The following is a 24,575-nucleotide window of genomic DNA, read 5'->3' on the forward strand; positions in this document are numbered from 1 at the left end:
TTGAGTATGCCACGTTGGGGAGTCAGAAAATCATTACTCCTTTGAAAAAAGGTTTATTGACTTGGACAAGGAATTTAGTTCATATCCCTATTTCCAAATTCAGGGGGAGTACATTGGATGGAATAAGTTCTTAGATTTTATCGGAATATATTCTCCTTGAAATCCCTAGGAGTATTCTCTTTTCTCCCCAAATGTTTATTTGATGGAGAGCCTCATAATTAGGGATTCTTAGGGCACCCAGAATCAGAACCGTCATATTTTTTTTTGTTTCGATTATTGTCGATTCCGAATTTGATTCTAAAATAAGTAGAATTGGAACCATCAAAAGAATCGGTTGAGACAAAGAATACACCGAATAATAGTATAATTATTTATTCTTTGTATGTGAATCTTTTTCCATTATACAATATCAGAAAATACTTTTTTTAATAAGTATAAAAATTTATTTGAAAAGCGAAAAGAGGTCACTTTACAAGATAAGAAAGAAAGAAAAAAAAGCTAATCAAGAGCAATACCGCCTCCCAACAACCTATAGTCGTTACAGAGCATTTCCCATTTAAAGACGAAGTCTTCATAGAAGATCCTTTAAAAATATTTACAAAATTTACACCTAAAGAAAAGAAAATCCTTCAAGGTATATTGGATAAACTAAACATTATTGGGGTATTATGATCAATCAAACACAATCTAAAAGGTATAAATTGTTTTTTTTTTTTACAAAAATGCCACAGCTTCTGGAACAGTTTCTAGACCCTAAAATACATTTGAACAGTGTCGCCAACCAATCGGTGTCTCAATTGCAATTCTTATGAAGTGATACAAAGAGAAGTTATTTCATAGCACTTAAATTGTCAGCATAGGCTAACACAATGCATAGTTAAGCCCATAGAACTAGAAGAAAATGTGCATTAAGTGCTTGAAATTATAAAAAGAAGGTAGAATCAATGTGAGTATGATTTATAGTTCATGGACTTACGCTATGAGCTCAAGGAATTGATGAACTCTGCTAAAAGAACAAATCTTGGAGATGGTTACTTGAATCTTATTTTCCATTTAACTCTTCCTCCAAATCATGTATGAATTTTTGCAAATATCATTACTTTTTTTTTTTTGGAACACGGTTTCCCCATTGATAGCAGACTTGGCTTGGCCGAGTCATATCCATCAGGACTAGTCCATGGTCACATGCACCAACCTACTCAACACATGCAACAAAGGTCAGAACTTATTTAGCCATATGCAAGTGTTCCATCTGAAGAAATTACAAATTAATAAACAAGAAGATATCTCCCCTTGCAGGGGCAACAGACACACATGGAGTTTAGCCACTCAATACTACAAGTAAAGAACCATTTATTTTATCGATAAAAGTTAAACAAAATTCCTAATAAGACAACAAATTCCAACTTCAGAGAAATAAACGTGACAAAACATAATATAAGTACAAGCACAATCTTATGCAACAACTTCTCTGGATCTAAGAATTTCAACTCCCAAGTAATCAACCGAGCCATGAACAGCAACATGAGGTTTCCCTACCTTCACGCGTACAGCAGATATCTGAGAGAATTTTGTTAGCGTATTGGTGGCAATGAGGTGAGCCACAGACTCTAGCAGATTCTGAGGTGGGCCTTCCAAGACTTCCCTAACTATGCTGCCATTCCATAAGAGAGAAATATTACAATGTATCGAGTTGGAAGGAACAGATCCATAGAAATATATTTATTTTCTTTTATAGGTAAGGGGGTGAAATTAGGGTTTTGATTCTAGGTCTGTGGTATCAGGTATGACCACTCACAGACTTCACCACCTCGCCGAGTTGGCGCCTTCCAGACACAGAAGTATCATATAAAAATTATAACTGTATGCATTCATAAATAAGGAGAGCTGCTATTGGCACCCCAACTTTTACTTATCCTCCAATAAAAAATAAAAAAAATCAGTGAATGGTTGAGAATATGTAAATGTTGGGGTGTTTGACTGAGTGTTACAATGTTTTCTAAGGTTGAGATTAAATTTTGAGCCAAGCCTTTGTAATGTTTGATGAGCGTGTTTTAATACTTAATTGGGATGTGATAAATAATTTAAGAAATTGGCGTCTAATAAGTAAAAGTTGGGATTTCCCACAACAGTCTAGCCTAAGGAGGATTAAGAGAGACTTCTCTCAGCAAACAGTCTCAGTAAAACACCAACAAAAGTGGATAGACCGAGGTCTGAAAAGTGGATAGAGACAAAGATAAACATAGAGTTGTCCTGCAGCATGGAGAAGACTTTTTTGACCATCTTACTTTGTGACTGCACCTTATATGATTGCCATTGTCACTCCAGCTAAAAGAAAATTCTAAGTGATTTGGCGTTCGATGTATCTCTCTATTCCCAATAGAAGCTCTCAAAGTAAGACACGCACTTAACCAATGAGTCAAAACAGTAGGAATTGTTGTTAGTCGTCATTAACACCGAAGTCTCCATATAAATAGCATCCATTCATATGGAGTGTCAAGCCATTGGAGTGCCTTGACTTGGTTCACACTGAATCTGAGTCGGGTCAGTGGGATCTTCCAACATTGAGTGAAACTTTAGCAACCTTTCTTAAGAGGCCCTAAATAACAATATTTATTTAAGAGAACCAAGCTAAGGAATAACATTTTTCATGGAGCAAGCCTTCAAAATTTATAAGCGCAGGAACTTGCCATGAATATAAAAGGAGAGACACTATTGCCACACCAACTTTTGCTAATGCCACCCCAACTCATACGTAAATCACCATAGAATTAACACGCATCTTGGGGTGGCATTAGCAAAAGTTGGTATAGCAAGAGAAGTTCTCATATAAAAATTTCAATGAATGTTTTATTTTTGTGATCTTTATCTTCAGAAACTCTATTAATAGTGTAGTTCTCTGTCATAATAAGAGCAATGATGAAGACTATAATTATGCTCACCGGTAAATTTCAGTATAACTGATTGTATCTGACAAATGATCAGATTTACCCGCTGCTCGGAGATCTAACCATGCATCTACATCAATCAAGAACTTCTGACCAAGCTTTCTCTCCTCGGGTTTCACCCCATGAAATCCATGAAACTTCAACCCCCTAAGTATAAGTTTGTCTCCCTTTAAAATCTCCTCATCATCCATCGATCCACCTGAAAAGCAATAACAATAAAGTTATAGAGAAAGGCATTTTTAGGTGTCCTGCTAGTATAATGTTGATAGTAATACTTCTATATTTCTTTATCAAGTGAAATTTTATTTTATTTATAATATGTATAAATAGATAAAAAATGAAAGCATGTCAGGATGTTATATTGCACATTATCAGGAGGTACAATGGACCATAGTTTACTGACATATCAGCCTTATTTAAATGTCCAATGGTGTCTCATGTCCAAATTGCTAATGACACTTCGATCTTTCTCGATCCCTCTCTTCTTCAGATTAGGTCCCTTATAGCACTATATTTTTTTTTTGGAAGTCGTGTTGAGACTTTCCATAAATACTGCACAGAGCAAGGTATGTTGAATCTTGATCTTTTTTGCTTCCATTTTGGGATTTGAAGTGAGGATTTCTCAAGTACCCATCTTAGGCTGCCGCTTGGGGAGTCCTACGAGAGTAACGCATTGTGGAATCTAGTCACTGAAAGAGAAAGTAGGCAATTGGTTTGTCGTGCCCCGCCTAACGCTAACACAAATACCCATGTCAGATCTCAAGGTACTAGGTGGCTCTCGAAATTTCGGCATGATCTACTATGTTTATGTTAGCATTCCAAGGCGTTCAACCTACACTTGATAAACGACATACAATCCTGCATATATACATACAAAATATAATACTAGCGGAAGCCTATATACAGCTAATAACGTACAAAAATCAAAGTACAGAAGAAGTTTATATACACGATTATAAAGAAATTCCTCACTCTAACGAAATTCCTAACGTTCAAAACCAAAATCTATATTACTCTTTGACGAATCGACACCACGAGGAGTAATAACCCCAGTACTCACCAGGTAATGGACTATGGTCGTCTATCTGACCCACTAGATGGTCCCCACTCGCTGGTTCTACGCCCGCCTCGCCAACTACAGGCTCTGAAGCTAAGAAAAATATGAAAGAACGGGTGAGTAACAATGGTTACCCAGTAAGGAAATAAACAATTTCTGCTAATAACCCCTCCTAACATGAACGAATAAACATACTGAATCATTTTAAAATATACAAAATTTTACAGAAAATACTACGATTAACTAGTACATATAGCCACGGATGAGCAACTAAACATTTTAAAACTAACATTACATCAACCAACAGTACTCACTATAGCATTTTCTTTATATACAAATCTAATTGACCAAATAGAAACATTAAACATGCATTTCATTTTATATATCAAAGTAAGGCAACAGATACATAATACACTATGGTGGAGTATTGGAATTAAAAAGTTGGGATTCACGACTGGATCGCTCTAAGTTGGAACATGATGTTACAATTCTTCTCTGGCTTTTAGTTCCTGATTTTGAGGCCGGTCGCTGCACTTACCACACTTGGTTGACCATTTATCCAGCTCAGGCTGGCCGTTTGACGTGACCGTAAACAATGGGTCTCTTTTCGATATGTCAAAACGTTCGACTACTATAGATTGTTAATGATCACTGACTAATCATCTCCGTCTATGCCTATCAGGCGTGCAAGTGATTCCCAAATATACAAACCATTCGTATACGACCACATTTACATCACAAGTTCACTGGTAAAGATAGAGAGGAATAACCCGGATTCCAGTTGTGACTCCACTTTCATACGCGTCTCATACCACGTATGAGCTTGGTGGTCCTTACTATACATCCAAGGATAATATACAACTCCGGATGATATGACATATTATCCCTTCAAGCATTCACAAACTCTTAAACAGCTTACAAAATAGCTATATATATATATATATATAATTTTCATTTGAATACAAAAGAGAAATTAACAATACAAGGTTGAGAATGGATATCTAGTTTCCTACCATGCAACTGTGGCCAATCGACCTAAAATAAATAACGGAACGAAAACGTAAACAGTGTCTCGCGCTAACAGAAAGTAAATAAATATGCAATCAGTAATATTATCCCTAGATATCCGTTCACCAACCTACCCACAACACAACAATGTAAAATGCAGACATCACCCCTCGGGTGTGACTCTGACATTTTACCGTTTCATCCCCTTTTTCTCTTTTTTTGATTTTTTTTTTTTTACAATTTTCAATCTCTCAAACAAAATATCCACTTTCTGATATTCATCAACTCAATATGAGTTCATTGAATATTAAATCATTTTTTTCAATTATGAAATTCATTTTTATCAAGAACATTGAAAAAGTACAAAAACTTATATCAAAATAGGGTCTGAGCGGTGCACTCCCAACTGACGGAAATAACTCAGTGGGATATCCTACCCACGTATATTTTGTTATAAAATATAGTTAAACATATCAAACATGCAAGTTCTTACGTGAATTTGAAATAATCAATTGAATTTTATATTTTTGGAAACTCACCATAAATTTTTTTATAAAATCCTAAATGCAATTTTCACAATCTACGATTACTAATAGAAATTGAGAGTTCCTTATAATATCTAGGCGATGGAATTGAAATACGTGTACAAAAATCGAGGCGATCGGTGCGAAAATCAATATGGATCGAATTTCAGAGTGATTGATTTTTGACTATACGAGGTGAAAAATAAAGTGAAACGAAAAAAGGTCAAGTGGGTTTTGTACAGAATGAGGCTGCGGACATTCCTCCCTTCTGCGTCGATCGTCGAAAACGGACTATTTGCGATAGATCTGGGGTAGAAAAGTTGAAAAAAACAATTTTTTTTTTTAAATTGCGTTTTTTTAAATTGCGTTGGCTGGTTTTGTTTCGTTTAAAACGAAAGTGAAAATGAAAAAAATTAAAAAAATTTATTTATATATATCTTGAGACAAAATCGGTATTTTGCATATTGTTTCGATCGACGATAATTTGACCGTCCGTACTCCAAAAGTGACAAATGAATACTCTATTTCGCCTAATTTTTCGTTCCGGATCTAATGCTGTAGTCAATTTCTACAAATTCTGTCTCTAAAAAAATTTACATTTTTGGGCTAAGGTGACCCTTAAAATTGACGTCATTTTCGTTTTTGATAATAATTCGACTTCCTGATCTCCAAAAATGACAAATAAATAGTCCATGTTCAATAATTTTTCGTTACGAACCCAATGGTATAATCAAATCTTAATAATTATTGCTCTAGCAAAAAGTCACTATTTTAGCTTAATCCGACTCGGTAATCGAGAATTTTGTAACTTTTATGTTCGGACTCACATTTGAGCGTGCTTAGAAGCTAAAGTATGTTTTTCGATCATTTTGAATCCAATGGTGAGATCAGATTCTATTTAAAATTATTAGAAACATCCTAAAATTTTACCTTTAAGTCCCACTTTCAGGATTTTTTCAAAATTCCATTATTTATTTTTCCTCAAGATACGAATCAAAAACTCAGGGTTTTTACATCCTTCTCCTTAATAAAAATTTCGTCCTCGAAATTAAAATAATACCTTAGTCTTGGAATAGTTATGGATATTTAGCTTGCATTTCTAACTCTTTCTCTCAAGTGGCTTCTTCAACGTTGTGGTATCTCCACAATACTTTGACTAGAGGGATAGACTTAGATTTGAGGTTCTTTACTCTCCTGTTAAGTATCTGTATCGCACTTTCCTCGTAAGACACATCTTCGTCTACCTCTAACTCCCGCAAATCAACCACATGTGAAGGATCTGGCAAATACTTCTTCAGCATGGACACATGGAACACGTTGTTAACCTGCTCAAGTTGCGGTGGTAAAATCAATATATAAGCCACTGGTCCTATCCGTTCAACTATTTCAAATGGTCCTACAAAATGCGACTTTAATTTACCCTTCATACCAAATCTGGAGATTTCTCTTCTGGACAATACTTTCAAGAGTATTTTATCCAACTTAAAATTCTAAAGATCTGCGCCGCTTGTCTGCATAACTTTTCTGTCTACTCTGAGCAGTTTTTAATCTGTCTCGTATGATGCGTACTGCCTCAGTAGTTTTGTCACGCCCCAAAAACTCAACCCGAATCCCCATGATTCCCAAGTTGAATTCCGAGGCATGATATAAAACCCATGTCATGATAATCAATACATAAACTTAAATGACAAATAATATAACTATATGTCATACCTGATCATTGCTCAACAGAACAAACACGTATCCTCAAACATCAGAAACACTTGACATATATACTTAACACAGTAATGTCATACTATGGTGTTCATAATTACATAACCAAAAACGATAGCTAAAGACTTAAACCTAACTCTAGTTTAAGACTTATTACTAGTAATACCCATGCTCCACTCCTGGAAGCTTGGACTGATCATCTATAAGGCCCTGGCACTGAGTCTCCTCGAAAGGATCACCTAAACCAGGTGCGCCTGAAATTTGTGATGTCGTAGGGGTGAGTAACAGGAGAGTTACCCAATAGGGGAATCTTACAATTCTAAATAACAGCATCCTATATGCAGTTTAAACATTCTAAGAATTCATAAATCATGCATATTTGATATTCAACACAATTAAAAATAATTGAACACCGATGTCATAAAACTTAGTAGGAAATTAAAACACTTAAAAATCTGAAGAAAACAATTGTTCATAATATAACATCAAATAATAGAGTACTATAATAGAGAGTTGAGGGTCACGACTGATGTGAACATCTCAGTCAAAATACGATTATTCCAATACTTCACCAGTGTGGAACCCCACCGTTAGTTCCTGATTCTATGGCCAGCCTCTGCCATAATTTGGGTAACTGTTTTCCGGCTCAGGTTGGCCGTTGACCAAGGCCTTAAGAAACGGGCCAAATCAAGTAGGTCATTCTTTCTTGATTACTCTAGACTATTAATGATCATTAACTAGCCATCTTCATCTATGTCAATCTGGCGTGCATGTGATCCTCGATATTCTCTATCAATCATACAACTATCTACATCTTGTTCTCTATTAAAGATAGAAAAGAAACTCCCGGATTCCTGTTGTGATGTTGTGTTATTATGCATCCCATAATACATAAGAATTCAAACAACGCAACTGTTATCCTAGAATAACACGTCATTCCGGAAATATCACAACATGTTATTCTTTATAGGTTTTCACAATCTCTTTAATAAATCACTAAAATACTACATATAAGTATTTATTTTCTTTTCAAAACGTAATGAAAAATAAAACATACACGTGTTTTAAATACCCAATCCACTCTTAAATGTACAGTCTTATCTCTCTTTTCTTTTTCTTTCTTTCGTGTCTTACACGACCCTTAGTCGAAGCATTTCACTCATTCGTGTCTTACACAGTCTATGACTGAAGCATCACTTCATATTTTCTCTCCTTTTCGTGTCTTATACGGCATACGCCGAAGCATCTCACTAACTGGATATTTTAAAAGCACGACATTCAATTGAGAACTCGTTCTCATATTTATTTTAATAAATTACTTTTCTACCCAACTTTTAATTAGAAACATTTCTTGGAAATCCATCACTAAAATGATTAAAGTAAACTGTCCACCAGTTTAACTTATTCAAAAATCATGTATGTTTATAAATATGTGAACAAAATATGTATTGTCTGTATTTTCTTTTTGACAAGTACAAAATACGTATAAAATACGTATTAAGTACTTATAAAATACGTATAAATTAACAAATATTTTTTTAGCATGAAACTAAAGTAAACATAGTAATATATTATATAAAAACAGCAACTTTTATAGTTGCTGTATTTTATATTTAATACGTATAAATACGTATAACGTACGTATAAACACGTATAACGTACGTATAAAGCAACCATTTTTTATTATATTCTATCCAACAATCATGGTGTCAATTTAATACAAAAATAGCAACTTTCATAGTTGCTGTATTTTGTTGTTAGTATGTATAATTACATATAAACATGTATAAATCAATTTCTAACATGTAATAATTCTTTTTAAACAAAATAACAAATACTAGCATGCTTTAAAATTATAAAAACAATAATATAAATATGTATAAAGAATATGCATGTTGTTAAAAATTTACAAAACAACTTTAACTTTAAAATTTCTAAATCAAAATTGTTTTTAAAAAAAAAACAAAACAAATTCAATTTTTATAACTATAAAATCAACAATATACATATATATATACATACATATATTTTACTAAAACCATTATAAATAGTTGTAAGGGCCTACCTTATTTCTTTTCCTTTCCTTCTTTTCTTTCTCTTCTTTCTTTCTTTCTCTTCCTTCTTTTCTTCTTACTTTTCTCTTCTTTCTTTGTGTAAAGAAAATGAAACAACAACTAAAAAATCAGCTAATATCTTTATTTGATATTTTTAAAAAAATATCTAGATATTTTAAATATCTAGATATTACAAAATTCTAATTCTTTTAGAATTTCTTAAAAATATCTTAGTCAAATTGACTTAGTCAAAGTTGTTTGACTAGTCAACAATAATTGACTTGACTTGACTTGAGTCAACATTAGTTGACTTGACTTGAGTCAACTTTAGTTGACTTAGTCAACATTTTTTTTTTTTTTTTTTTTAAACATTACAAGTTTCCTCAACAATTTCGAGTCCCAACACTGTGGCATCTCCTGTCTCTGCCCAACATATTGGTGATCGACACGGCCTACCGTATAAAGCTTCAAATAGTGCCATGCCGATACTGGCTTGAAAACTATTATTGTAGGAGAATTCTACCAAAGGTAAATGACGCTTCCAACCTCCTCCAAAATCTAAAACACATGCCCGCAGCATGTCTTCTAAAATCTGAATAACTCGCTCAAATTGTCCATCAAACTGTGGATGAAAAGCCGTACTAAAGTTCAACTGAATACCTATGGCTTTGTGTAGACTCCCAGAATCGAAAAGTAAATATAGGATCCCTGTCTGACACAATAGAAACTAGCACTCCATGCAGTCGAACTATCTCAGTTATGTATATCTAGCTCAGTTTATCGACGTGAAACGAAACTCGAATCAGAATGAAATATGCCGATTTCGTCAGTCGGTCAACAATCACCCATATGGCGTCTGACCCATTAGTGGCTCTCGGCAACCCTACTACAAAATCCATAGTCACATGTTCCCATTTTCATTTCGCTATGGATAATGGTTGGAGTAAGCCTGCGGGATTTCGATGTTCAACCTTGACCTATTAACATGGCAGGCATCTACTTACATATTTTGCAATTACCTTCTTCATACCCGGAAACCAGAAATTTCTTCGCAGATCTCTATACATCTTCGTACCTCCTGGGTGAATAGAATATCGAGAACAGTGTGCCTCACCTAGTATATCGGATCTCAACTGTGAGTCCTGAGGTATCCATATCCTACCTCTGAATCTGAGAACCTCATCTAATTCTTTCGACTAATCTAGGTCAATCAGGTCCCTAGCTCTCAGCTCATATTCTTCCACATCTTCATCTACTTTCTAGACTTCCTTAACTCGTGATATCAGTTCATTTTCAATCCTCAATGTACCCAGATATATGTGCGGTCTATACCATTTTCTCGAAGTCTCAAACACGGTTTATGTGGCTTGTTCAAGCAACTGCCATTCTTTTATCATCATATAAGCTATAGTGTTTCGGCTTAACGCGTCGGCAACTACATTGGCCTTTCCAGGGTGATACTCAAGGGTAAAGTCGTAATCCTTAAGGTATTCCATCCAACGTCGTCGTCTCATATTTAATTCTCGCTGTGAAAATATGTACTTGAGACTCTTATGATCGGAGAATACTTCAAACTTCTCTCCATATAAATAATGTCTCCAAATGCGTAGTGCGAACACTATCGCAGTCAACTCAAGATCATGAATAGGATAGTTCTTCTCATGATTTTTTAGTTTTCTAGACGTGTATACCACAACCTTCCCAAATTGCATCAGTATAGCTCCCAAACCAATCCTGGATGCATCAGTAAAGATCGTCAAGCCCTCACCTGGAATTGGAGATACTAGAATTGGAACGATCGTCAATCTTGTCTTCAACTCCTAAAATGCAGTTTCGCAACTATCGTCCCACTCAAACCGAACATTTTTCTGAGTTAATTTCATCAACGATACTACAAGAGTGGAAAATCCATTAATAAATCTTCTATAATATCCTGTCATTCCGAGAAAACTTCTAACAACTGTCACTGTCTTTGGTTGTTTCCACGATAGTACGGCTTCAACTTTGAAAAGGTCAACTGTTATCCCTTCACTTGACACTACGTGTCCCAAAACTTCACCTTCTGAAGCCAGAATTCACACTTGCTAAGCTTGACGTATAGCCTATGCTCCCGTAACAATTGTAGTGTGATTCTGAGGTGGCTTTCATGATCCTTCCTTAACTTGGAATAGATCAAGATGTCATATATGAATACAATGACAAATCGATGGAGATATTCCCAAAATACCCGATGCATGAGATCCATAAATGTTGTCGGTGCATTCGTTAGACCGAAAGGCATCACTAGATACTCGAAGTGTCCTAACCTGGTCCGAAATGCAGTCTTCAAAATGTCCGCCTCCCGGATTCTCAACTGGTGGTACCCGGATCGCAAATCGATCTTAGAGAAGTATTAGGCACCCTGTAATTGATCAAACAGATCATCGATACGCGGAAGAGGGTATTTATTCTTAATGGTCACTTGATTTAGCTTCCGATAGTCGATGCATAATCGAAGCGACCTATCTTTCTTCTTGACAAACAAAACCGATGCTCCCCAGGGTGAAGAACTCGGTCAAATAAATCCCAAGCTCATAAGTTCATCAATCTGCGCTTTCAACTCTCGGGTTTTTACCGGGGCCATTCGATATGGAGAAATAGAAATAGGCCATGTGCCTGGCATCAAGTCAATCGAGAATTCTATCTCTCGACATGGCAGCAAACCCGGTAATTATTTTGGAAAGACATCCCCAAACTCCCTGACTACCTCTACCATATCCGTTGACGTTTTTATTTCCAATACTCTCAAAGTTCCCAATTGATTGTATAAAGGACCATCTCTTCTATATCTAAATCTTTGAACCTTGACTTTCGAATATCCCGATCTTCTAAAAACTACTGATATGGCAAAACAATCGACCTGGGCATGGTTCTGTACTAGCCAATCAATCCCCAAGATGACATCAAAGTCGCAACAATCTAATGTCATGAGGTTGATAATCATCTCTTGGTCCTCTATCCTAATTACACAGTTTCGACAAAGTTTCTAGGCTATTTGTCGATCTCCCAATGGGGTTGATAATTTCATTACCCAGCCCATGTCAGAAATTTCTAAATCTAGCAATCATGCAATCTCAGTGAAAATATAGGATCTAGAGGAACCGATATCGAATAAGACTCGAATCTTTATATTAGAAATTAAGATTGTACCTTCCAACACCTCGTCCGAAACGGGTATCTCCTCTTAAGTCAAATGATAAACCCTACCCTGGGGTCTGGGAGTCACCCCTGCCTGTGGCTGTGATAAAGGGCAGTCTATTTTGATATGTCCCGTCTGGCCACAAGAAAAACATGTCAGTGGTCCCGTCTGTATAGGTCTCTGCGAGACGGTTGGTTGGGAAGCTGGAGTCGGTGGTCTCGAAATCTGCCTGATTGGTCCCCTTGGCCTTGCTGGCCTCACTGGAACCCCAACTGATCCATAACTCGATGGAGTAGGAGTTCGGTACTGTGGATATGCTAGTCCAAAGGCACTCGGTCTCGAATACATCGGCCTCTTAGCCGGATCAGATCTAGGTGGAAAAAAAACCTGGGGTCGACTGGTCTGCCCCCTCGAAGTCTGTAACTCTCTCTCCTCTCGCTCAACCCTCTGAGCTCGACTCACTGTATCTCTGTAACTGGTGGTTTCAATCACTGACATCCTGGCCCTCAAGTAGGGTTGCAGTCCTCTAAAAAATTTGCGGGCTTTCTGCAAATTAGTCGGAATGAGCTCGGGTGCATATCGTGACAGTCTGATAAATTTCAGCTCATAATCTGTGACAGATAGATTGCCTTGCACCAACCCTGAAAATTCCTGATGTTTGATCTCTCGAGCCGTCTCAGATATGAATCTATCTAAGAACATCTTCTCAAAGTCGGCCCACTCGAAAGGTCCATCCCCCAAAACATTCCTCTCGGATCGCCACCAATGGTTGGCATCCCCGTCGAACTGAAATGTAGCCACCGTTACCCACTGATCTCTTGGGTACTGCATGACACTCAAAATCTCTCGGGTTTTTAAAACCCATTCCTCGACCTCAACCGGGTCGGAAGAACCTCCAAATCGAGGTGGACGTAGTCGTTGGAAATTTTGTAGCCACATCCCCGGATCTGTCGGTGTTTGGGGCGGGGGAGTCCACGCAACCCTCGATGGTACAACCTGTAGCTGTGGTCTCTGTGGTGGATCCAGAGGTGGACTGTGATCTGTCCCCTGTGAAGAAGCCTGACGCTCCCTCAACTCTGCCACCTCCTCGGCTAGTCTAGCCTGTGACTCAAGCATTTCCTCTCTAAACTTGTTTTGGGACTCAGCTATCTGCTCCATAAACGACATTATCTGCGCTATCGGATCGGGGGTCAGATCCGACGTCTGTCCCGCCTCTACAGCGCTCCGGCCTCTGCCTCTGCCTCGTCCGCTCATCTCGTTTCTGTTCATCAGCAACAAAGCATTTATCATCATATGGCTAAAATCATTATTAAGAAATCATGTACTACTTTAACAAAAGATGTAGTAATGAACACCATTTTCATTACTAATAGAACGAACCTAGAATCATATCTTAATCATACTATGCTCTATGGACTCTAGACACGGAAGAACTCGTAATCCCAATACGAAACTACTAATGAGCTCGAATTTTGAATTCTTAATATTACTCTAATATCCGTGGTATCAGTCTATTTTTCAAAACATAGTAGATCTGTATCTCATACGGATCTAATGTTATGTTCTGATACCATCTGTCGTGCCCCGCCAAACGCTAACACAAATCCACATGTCAGATCTCGAGGTACTAGGTGGCCCTCGAAATTTCGGCATGATCTACTATGTTTATGTTAGCATTCCAAGGCGTTCAACCTACACTTGATAAACGACATACAATCCTGCATATATACATACAAAATATAATACTAGCAGAAGCCTATATACAGCTAATAACGTACAAAAATCAAAGTACAGAAGAAGTTTATATACACTATTATAAAGAAATTCCTCACTCTAACAAAATTCCTAACGTTCAAAACCAAAATCTATATTACTCTTGGACGAATCGACACCACTAGGGGTAACAACCCCAGTACTCACCAGGTAATGGACTCTAGTCGTCTATCTGACCCACCAGATGGTCCCCACTCGCTGGTTCTACGCCCGCCTCGCCAACTACAGGCTCTGAAGCTAAGAAAAATAGGAAGGAACGGGTGAGTAATGGTTACCTAGTAAGGAAATAAACAATTTCTGCTAATAACCCCTCCTAACATGAACGAATAAACATACTGAATCATTTTAAAATATACAAAATTTTACAGAAAATACTACGATTAACTGGTACATATAACCAGGAATGAACAACTAAACATTTTAAAACTGACATTACATCAACCAACAGTACTCACTATAGCATTTTCTTTATATACAAATCTAATTGACCAAATAGAAACATTAAACATGCATTTCATTTTATATATCAAAGTAAGGCAACAGATACATAATACACTATGGTAGAGTATTGGAATTAAAAAGTTGGGATTCACGACTGGATCGCTCTAAGTTGGAACATGATGTTACAATTCTTCTCTGGCTTTTAGTTCCTGATTTTGAGGCCGGTCGCTGCACTTACCACACTTGGTTGACCATTTATCCAGCTCAGGCTGGCCGTTTGACGTGACCGTAAACAATGGGTCTCTTTTCGATATGTCAAAACGTTCGACTACTATAGATTGTTAATGATCACTGACTAATCATCTCCGTCTATGCCTATCAGGCGTGCAAGTGATTCCCAAATATACAAACCATTCGTATACGACCACATTTACATCACAAGTTCACTGGTAAAGATAGAGAGGAATAACCCGGATTCCAGTTGTGACTCCACTTTCATACGCGTCTCATACCACGTATGAGCTTGGTGGTCCTTACTATACATCCAAGGATAATATACAACTCCGGATGATATGACATATTATCCCTTCAAGCATTCACAAACTCTTAAACAGCTTACAAAATAGCTATATATATATATATAATTTTCATTTGAATACAAAAGAGAAATTAACAATACAAGGTTGAGAATGGATATCTAGTTTCCTACCAGGCAACTGTGGCCAGCCGACCTAAAATAAATAACGGAACGGAAACGTAAACAACGCATCGCGCTAACAGAAAGTAAATAAACATGCAAACAGTAATATGATCCATAGATATCCGTTCACCAACCTACCCACAACACAACAATGTAAAATGTAGACATCACCCCTCGGGTATGACTGACATTTTACCGTTTCATCCCCTTTTTCTCTTTTTTTGATTTTTTTTTTTTACAATTTTCAATCTCTCAAACAAAATATCCACAATCTGATATTCATCAACTCAATATGAGTTCATTGAATATTGAATCATTTTTTTCAACTATGAAATTCATTTTTATCAAGAACATTGAAAAAGTACCAAAACTTATATAGAAACAGGGTCTGAGCGGTGCACAAGACTCAACTGACGGAAATAACCCAGTGAGATATCCTACCCACATATATTTTGTTATAAAATACAGTTAAACATATCAAACATGCAAGTTCTTGCGTGAATTTGAAATAATCAATTGAATTTTATATTTTTTGAAATTCACCATAAATTTTTTTATAAAATCCTAAATGCAATTTTCACAATCTACGATTACTAAAAGAAATTGAGAGTTCCTTACAATCTCTAGGCGACGGAATTGAAATACGTGCACGAAAATTAAGGCGATCGACGCGAAAATCGAAACGGATCGGATTTCGAAGCGGTTGATTTTTGACGATACGGGGTGAAAAAGAAAGTGAAACAAAAAAAGGTTGGGTGGATTTTATAGAGAATGAGGCTGCGGACGTTTCTCCCTTCTGCGTAGATCGTCGAAAGCGAACCGTTTGCGATAGATCTGGGGTAGAAAAGTTGAAAAAAAAAAAATTTAATTGCGTTGGCTAGTTTTGATTCGTTTAAAACGAAGGTGAAAGTAAAAAAAATTAAAAAAAAAAATTTATTTATATATATATATCTTGGGACGAAATCAGTATTTTGCCTATTATTTCTATTGACGATAATTTGACCGTCCGGACTCCAAAAGTGACAAATGAATACTCTATTTCACCTAATTTTTCATTCCGGATCTAATGGTATAGTCAATTTCTACAAATTCTGTTTCTAAAAAAATTTTACATTTTTTGCCTGAGGTGACCTCTAAAATTGACATCATTTTCGTTTTTTATGATAATTCGACTTCCTAATCTCCAAAAATGACAAATAAATAGTCCATGTTAAATAATTTTTCGTTACGAACCCAATGGTATAATCAAATCTTAATAATTATTGCTCTAGCAAAATGTCACTATTTTAGCATTATCCAACTCGATAATCGAGGATTTTGTAATTTTTATGTTCGGACTCACATTTGAGCGTGCTTACAGGCTAAAGTATGTTTTTCGATCATTTTGAATCCAATGATAAAGTCAGATTCCATTTAAAATGATCAGAAACATCCTAAAATTTTACCCCTAAGTCCCACTTTCAGGATTTTCTCAAAATTCTATTATTTATTTTCTCGAGATACGAATCAAAAACTCGGGGTTGTTACATGATTCGTGGAAATTAAGATTTTTATCCAAAGGACCCTAGCCAGCATATCAGTTTCTCATGGAAATTAATTCAGGATTTTTTGTGGAATGGTAATGAGGAAGCTCATAAATTTCGTCTTGTTGATAGCAGGACCAATCACTTTCCCAAAAAGAACTGAGTTATGAATGCAAACCACCAAGGTGATAAACTCAGCTTAGCTTAACAAATAGTTATGGAGGTATGTCGATCAGGATAGTACTTGGAAGATAACGATCCATGTAGGAATATGGCACAACAAGATTGCCATATAGGCATGATGATGCAGGACGGTGAGGGGAGAAGAGGAAGAAAGGGAGAAACGGGAAAAAAGAAGTTTAGGGAATTTGGTTTAGGATTGGGTAAGAATTAAGGATTTGAGATTTGTTTTACGATTTGGGTTAAGATAAGGTAAACCCAAAGGGTAAAATAAAAATTTTATTTCAATTATTGTAAGATAGAAAAAATGGTTAAAGATTTGTAGGGTAAAAAAAGGATTAAGGGTTAAAGATTTGGAAAAGAGATTAATGAAATGAGGGTTAAAGAAAATGGGTAAAGGATCAAGGGTAGAGGTTTGTAGGTTTGTAAAATCAAGAATCAAGAAAATCAAGAACAAGGAACTAAAAGAAAAACAAAAGAATAGAAAAGAAAAATAAATATTAGAAGAAAAGAATGTTTTATTGAACTCACTTCAAAATAGCCTCACACCACACCCATTGTTGGGAAGATCAAGCTCAAGTTTTTTTTTTTAATTCATCATATTCATTAAAGAAAATTACAGCAAAAAGCAAGTATTTAAAATGTTCTTTAAACCCTAAATCTAATCTCAACCATCCAACTAAAATAATGAGATCCAATGGTTGTAAATAAAACTTAGAACAATTTAAATAAAATAAAAGCAGAAATACCATCTATGTCCCAATCTCGTAATTTTATTTTCCATGAATTTTCAGCTTATGAAAACTAATTAAAAACTCATTATAAAGTTACCAAATTGCCTCTTAACACCTATACTAACATCATAGGCTAATAAAACATCAAAATAAATCCAAAAAACATAAAATTAAAATACTAAAATAGAAAATAGAAAACTAAATAAAATCTAAAATCTACTCTTCAATATTTGATATCCCCAAAGGTGTACTAAAAATGCTTCCTGAGATTCGCATAAGGATAGCTTTTAGAATATGTTTGGATTGAGAGATTCCAATAATCTTGGAAGAAATTAAGGTTAAGCCAACTCAATAGTTGAGAACAAGATTGCATTGTTACCTAGATGCCCTTATCCTCAACGATCTCTTCTTCCCAAACAAATCATCTTGAGACTTCTCTTTTCCGATCTATCGTTTTCAACCTCACCTTATAAAACCCTTCATTGTTTTTTTCCCCAAAAAGTAGTCGTCTTTAAGCTCTTCATCTTGAATTCATTGTTTTAAACATCACCTTAGCGAAAACCCTTAATTTTTCTACCCAAACCAGTAATCTCACCTTGACGAAAAACTCTTCATTGTCTTTTCTTAAGACCAGTCATCTACATGTTCGTGATCATCAATCCATCGTTTTCAATGTCATATTAATGAAACAAATGTTACTAATTAAAATTCCATCGTCTTATATTTCTCCAAATATCATATCGTGTTCTTCAGGCTTGAAGATGACTGGTTTTAGGAAGAAAAACTAAGGGTTTTTTATTAAAGGTTGAAGATGAGGGTATTTGTGACATTTTCTTTAATCAATAAGAGAAGGCCAATGTCAAGGGTTGAATGTCGTAAGTTTTGAAACCATACAAATAGATGTATCTCAAATGTTGGTCACACCAATTTGTATTTGCAACACACCAATCCATTTAAATTGAAAGACAGAGGATTGAATGTCCACTAAACCTGAAAACCATATAAGGACATATAAAGGTTAGGGCTTGCGGCAACATCACTTCCTGGTATCTCTCTTTTGATCTTTCTTTGAAAATCCGTAAGATTCAATTTCATCTTCAGTCTTGAATCAGAAAACACTTCATTTTTTTTGCTAAATCTTATCTTTAATCCATTGTTTTTCTACCCAAAATCAGATCTTGTCTTGATGTTTGTAGGTTTCAAAGTAGGATAGGTAGAATAAAAATTTAAAAGAAAACTGATTTCGAAGTTGAAAAATCAAGGGTTCAGACTGATTTTGAGAAAAGGTTGAAGATGAGGGTATAGAGATGGAAAATGTTTATAGGGATTCCCAAGAGGGGTTTTTATTGAATTTGATATTATCGAATATCCTATAGGTTTATTGAATTCGAATTTGGATATTGATTCATAATATCTATCAGATTTCGGATTCGAATTCGAATACTAATTTTTATTTTATTTTTTGGATTCGAATTGAGATATGGACAGATCCTATTCGATAGTGTATCCATTTGATAGCCCTAATATAAGATTAAATGACAATAACTCAACATTCCTTAACACTGTTATTTCATTAGTGTATAATATTTTTTTGTTTTAATTATTGTGCACTAGTAGGAGGCATGTGCAAACACGCATGTATTGCAAAAAAAAATAGGGTTTATGTGAGATTAAATTTATAATTAATTTCAAGGATCCCAGTTTGTAGGTATGAAGGCAATAGGCACTAGCGGGTCCTGTTCGCTTTTAGTAGTTAGGGAAGCCGTGAGGCTTTGTTTGAGCTACCTCCTCTACTGCCACAGTTGAGTCTTACGCCGATGTCTATCCCGGGGATGGACCATACAAACATCCACCAGAAGGTAGAGGGAAGCTCTCCTTTCAACGGTCATTCCAACTGTCAGATCCTTATCTCATTATATTGAAGATTAAAAGGATTATTATTATTTTTTGTAATTTTAACAAATTAACTAACACTGTGTGTTTGCAGTTTTATTTGTTTTGACCATAAAGATCTTAACAATTAGCAAGTTTAAATGAATTGTGGGGGTCATTTTTGGAAGAAGTTTTGGGTTCAACAACCCCTGGTTCACTTTTGCTGGATACGATTTGCATGTCAAGTGACCATGCGACTTTAGGTTGTATTTGGCAATTGACTGCAACATATTGGAATGTCGTTTACCTTTTTGCAGGTTGATGATTGTGTTGGCTAGTCACCATTTAATGCACCTAATACTGTGGAGAAAATTGTTGTATCGATTTTGGGTTTGTTAGTTTTTTTTGGCATAAGGCTTTTAAAGAGTTTAGAGTGGTCTTCTTTGAAGATTTTTTTTGGTAAGGTGGGATCAAATCTGTAGTATAGCATCCTCTTATGTAGAGAGCAGTGTCATGCTCGCTAAGAATTAAAGAAAATATTTCAATAAGTAGAAAATCATAAATGTATTAAGAATCGTGATAATCTGACTACCCCATGTGGCACACTCAACTGATCAACATATAATGGTCATAATTGAAGCAAGTTAATCTCAAGACAGAATCTCATTATATTTAATAGTAGATAAAAACAAGTGAACTTAACATTGAAAAATGCATATTGATAAATAATACATAACAGTGTGAGGATCTAATGAGAAAATAAATAAATTACCATCCATTGGTTGGATCCGATCCGATAAAATATGAGAAATAATGTTAATTATATTAGATAATATAATTTTATTTAGGAGCATTGTTATAGTGACTCGAAATAACACTTGAAGTAGCATTGTATGTGCAGAGAATTGTCGATTTTCCTCGAGTCTATAAAACTTACATCACAAGAAAAATATCGATCTATGGTTTTCAACATACTCAAGTACACTCTCAATGCTACTTCGAGTGTTATCGATCGATCTATGGGTAGCATTCGACAGACAATTTTAGGGGCACAACATTGGGAGATAAAATTTGTCCTATATGACTTAAAAGTTTTGGATTGGGCTGATTACAATAAAAGTGAACTATGGATGGATTAAAAAAAATGTCAGGGATCTTGACTCTATCTACTCCAATTTCTATAGTCTTGTTCACAAGAAATGAAAAGTAATTTATATTATGCATACTTAATCTAAAGACCAAATCTGGAGTAGATTGTAATCATTGTATTGAAATTTATTCTGATAACCACATACAAACTCAACATAATATACTGAGGAAACCAAAGTTGATCACAAATACCTATCCCACGCATGGTCATTTCAATATATTTTAGGAAAAAAATATTTGAAACACACACAACACCCCAAATGCAAAATAAGGAGAAACAAAAACAAAAAACAAAGCAGCACGGCATTGATGGACCCTCGCCGTCTCCATCATAAAACGAAAAAAATTTCACCAAAACCTGGGGGGTACCTCAAAATTATCCTTTACAGTACTGGTTCTAGAATTATGGTTTTGTAACCTAATGCAATAACATTTAATATTAGGAAAAATATCATAAAATGGGATTGGGGGTTTCATGTGATACAAAAGATAAAACAAAATCCAACTCAAGAATGAATCAATGTCAAGTAACATAAGGTTTTTGACTCATGAGGTGTAAAACACTATTCAGAACGGATGATCTAATTCAAGCTCAACTTGTCCCTTAAAATATGTCCATTAGTTTAACTTAGAATATACCATCTTTGGATGAAAAACAGAGACAATAGATATCAAATAAAATATTCTATCTCATTTCATTATTCATGTTGTCTTCGTATTCTACAATTTTATTTTTTTTGCATTATAGCAGGTGCTCTCACAATTTATATCAAGGTGGACATGCTTTTATACTAATTTTGGTGAAAAATACCCAAACCATGTTCTTGTGAATCTACGTTATTTTCTCTATAAAAATTAATAATGTGTAAAATCTCATCTTGAGGCAATGTATTGATCAAGAGTTGATCGATATTGTCTCTAACAAAAAAAAAATTCCAAAACTCCATGGACACATTATCTAGAGCTTATGATATTTAAAAAATAAAAATAAAAATAAAAAAATAAAAACCCTAGAAATCGAATCAAAGAAAAAAGAATGAGAGTCCGAATAATACCTGTGAAATCAAAGAGTGCGAGAGGAAGCTTGCTAACGCTTGCAAGAGAAGGAATCCTGGGACGAAGAGGATTTTCGGAGAAAAATCTCTAATTTTAGAGAGGGTTCGAAACAATCCGAGTGCGCAAACCCTATATCTGATTAAGATTCGTAGATTTGAGACGAATGTAGGAAGCGAGTTCACAAACCCTAGATTTGGGATGCTGCGGAGAGAGAGTGCGTGCGAGAGAGAGATACAACGACAGAGAGTTTGATCGAGAGAGAGAGAGAGATTTGCGCGCGAGAGTCAAGTGAGAGAGAGAGTCGAGTGGCAGAGGAACTCACAATTGAGAATTAGAAGATAATGAGGAAAAAGGTCTTATTAAACCTCACCACCATCAAATAAACCTCGAGATTTGTAATGAATCTCAGTGACTTATATTTTACAAATGAAGTCTAATCGGACTCCAAAGAAAATACACTCCACGTAAGTTTTCTCGAATCGCCAAGAGGTTTGGTAAATGGGTTGGGTTGGGTTAGGCTGGCCTGATTAGAGAGTGGCCCAAAAAAAACCCATCTAATTTAGTTGTTGATCCGGTGGATTAGAGAGTGGGCCAGTCATGACAATTTGGATGGGTTGGTGACTTGGTGGATCCACCAATTGGACCAAACTGTGTTTTTTATTTGTTAGAATTTTTTTTTTTTAATTAAAAAACCCACAAAAAGTATGGTGATAAATGAGTGTGCGAAAAGTAGGCAAGAGTGTGCGAAAATTAGAAATTCCTTATTTACCTTCCTACTACGCAATCACATTAGAATTTTTTTTTTTTTTTATGTTGGAAGAAAATATTTATAGATTATACGATTTTTAGGCCTAATTGAGTGAGTTATAATGTTTTTAGAAGAATTATATCGAACCCTTTTCATGTAACGAAAATAACAAATAACCTTTTATGTCAAAGAAACATTTGAATTGCAATTTGAGTATTTTGCCTTCTAAGTTTTTTTTTTTTTTTTTTTTTTGAAATCGTGATTTTCTAACTCCCCCTTTTAAGAGAACCATATATTTGTTTTCTTTAGATACACAACAGCACATCTCTATAAGTATGTAGAGTTGTGTATCCAAAGAAAAAAAAAATCTATCGTTCTATGCATAGTCACGTGAGGAGAGTTACTCAGAGAGAGGAGTCATTTATCATTATTCCTTTTTTTTTTATTTTATCCGTATGGGAAGAGCTTGCATCAAACTTGTTCTCCATAACGATAATAATTTAAAAAAAGTGAAATCCTATAACTTAATCAAAAGTCAAAATCATTGATTGCCGATAATCAAATGCATAATTTTAATTTTTTTTCTACAACATAAATGACTTTTCCCTTGTTCCATTATCAAAAAACTAACATAATTTTTCAAACATTATTAAAGTTGAAAGCATCTACATCAATAATCAATATTGGACTTTTTAAACTTAATATTTCTTCTAGATCCACATTTCTCATTGTTTTATCTGTTTGATTGAATTTTTATATTTTTCATTCTTATAACAATTCATCTCACAATATTTTCCTCTCACTCTTTCTCTTCCTCTACTATGATCTTCACAACTCCATCTCAAAAGATGTCATTCAATTCAGGTTTAAAATCTTTTTTTATCACATGCAATGGTTAGAGGTAAAAGTTTTAAGGTTTCTTTTTGACTAATGATATTCTGATTCGAAAATTTTCACTCCGTCTGTACTTTGTTGACATACGTGGCAATTGCACATGACTGTAGATTGTTTCCTTGTGTATCTCAAAGAAAAGATCTATGATTATGTTGTAGAAAAAAAATTAAAATTATGCGTTTGATTATCGAATGAAAATTTTCGAATCAGAATATCGCGGCTCTTTCTTTTTGGTGAAAAGTAGAACTAGCCATGTTTGTAAATTGATATACTTGTTGACTTCGGTCTTCTATTAGAGACTAGCATAATATGACTAAAAAACACAATTGTTCTAGGGTAGATTTTTGTTTAACCTCCGTAGCTTCATCTTATACCTGTTGCTAAAAGCCTTTGAACTTTGTTCCACTGTACCCATCATCTGCAATCTCTGCGAAAAAAATATCTTGTTCTTTTAATTTGAAGGTTGAATGACATACACTCTTGATGTTGAAGCCTAGGTGGGGGAAAAAAAAATCATTTATACAATCTCTTGAAATTTTCTCGATTTTTTTACAAAACTTTCCTAGATTTAACTGAATTCAAGCCCATCAAATAATTACCAAATGTGAACTTTTCTACTACGATGAAATCTTTATGTCAATCATTCACATAAAACTTAAGGTGTATGGCATTAGTTTGAGAAATTGGTGGTAAGTCTAAACTTCCACCAGATTTCATAGGGATAATAATTGAAGGAAGAACAAAATTCACTCCGCAGGCCCAACATTTTGACAATGATGACGATCACAACAGAGATAAATTAGTGATTATCATAGAAGTCTTGGAGAGTCTGGTACCCACAAAAGTACATTGATTATCAATAAGAAGGATGTGATGATGTCAATTATACACTAATTGATTAAAATTTCTATCACAGTTTATCCACGATTATGTGTGCGAGTGCTCATGCATGGTTAATTATGTGTACAGAGTTGGATATTGCTTCATTGTATGAAATGATTAATGGAAATTATTAAGGAGTCG

General features: G+C 35.1%; 1 protein-coding gene across 7 annotated transcripts; it reads right to left on the reverse strand.

Moving 5' to 3' along the window:
• Positions 1–1,336: 1,336 nt before the first annotated feature.
• LOC147400206 (dihydroneopterin aldolase 1-like) lies at positions 1,337–22,249 on the reverse strand. Of its 7 annotated transcripts, none has more exons than XM_086445816.1 (4): positions 21,910–22,226; positions 14,403–14,492; positions 2,943–3,147; positions 1,337–1,654 (listed from the first exon to the last, which is right to left on the reverse strand). In XM_086445816.1, the coding sequence occupies exons 3-4, from the start codon at positions 3,137–3,139 to the stop codon at positions 1,456–1,458; spliced, it is 396 nt and encodes a 131-aa protein (XP_086301942.1). In that variant the 5' UTR covers positions 3,140–3,147; positions 14,403–14,492; positions 21,910–22,226; the 3' UTR covers positions 1,337–1,455. The 7 variants fall into 7 exon arrangements, with proteins under 7 accessions (XP_086301942.1, XP_086301940.1, XP_086301943.1 ...); XM_086445811.1 differs by lacking the exons at positions 1,337–1,654; positions 2,943–3,147 and adding exons at positions 4,006–4,098; positions 12,494–13,743 and having other exon boundaries at positions 14,403–14,486; positions 21,910–22,249; XM_086445810.1 differs by lacking the exons at positions 1,337–1,654; positions 2,943–3,147 and adding exons at positions 4,006–4,098; positions 12,494–13,743 and having other exon boundaries at positions 21,910–22,249.
• Between the last annotated feature and the right edge of the window lie 2,326 nt (positions 22,250–24,575).

This window comes from Akebia trifoliata, chromosome 6, assembly GCF_017979445.1.
Source record: "Akebia trifoliata isolate Shusen 1 chromosome 6, ASM1797944v1, whole genome shotgun sequence".
NCBI lineage: Eukaryota > Viridiplantae > Streptophyta > Magnoliopsida > Ranunculales > Lardizabalaceae > Akebia > Akebia trifoliata.

What these genes read in the sequence shown, in the direction of transcription:
- LOC147400206 (XM_086445812.1), bottom strand. Translation starts at nt 13,736, where the DNA reads ATGAGCGGACGAGGCAGAGGCAGAGGCCGGAGCGCTGTAGAGGCGGGA.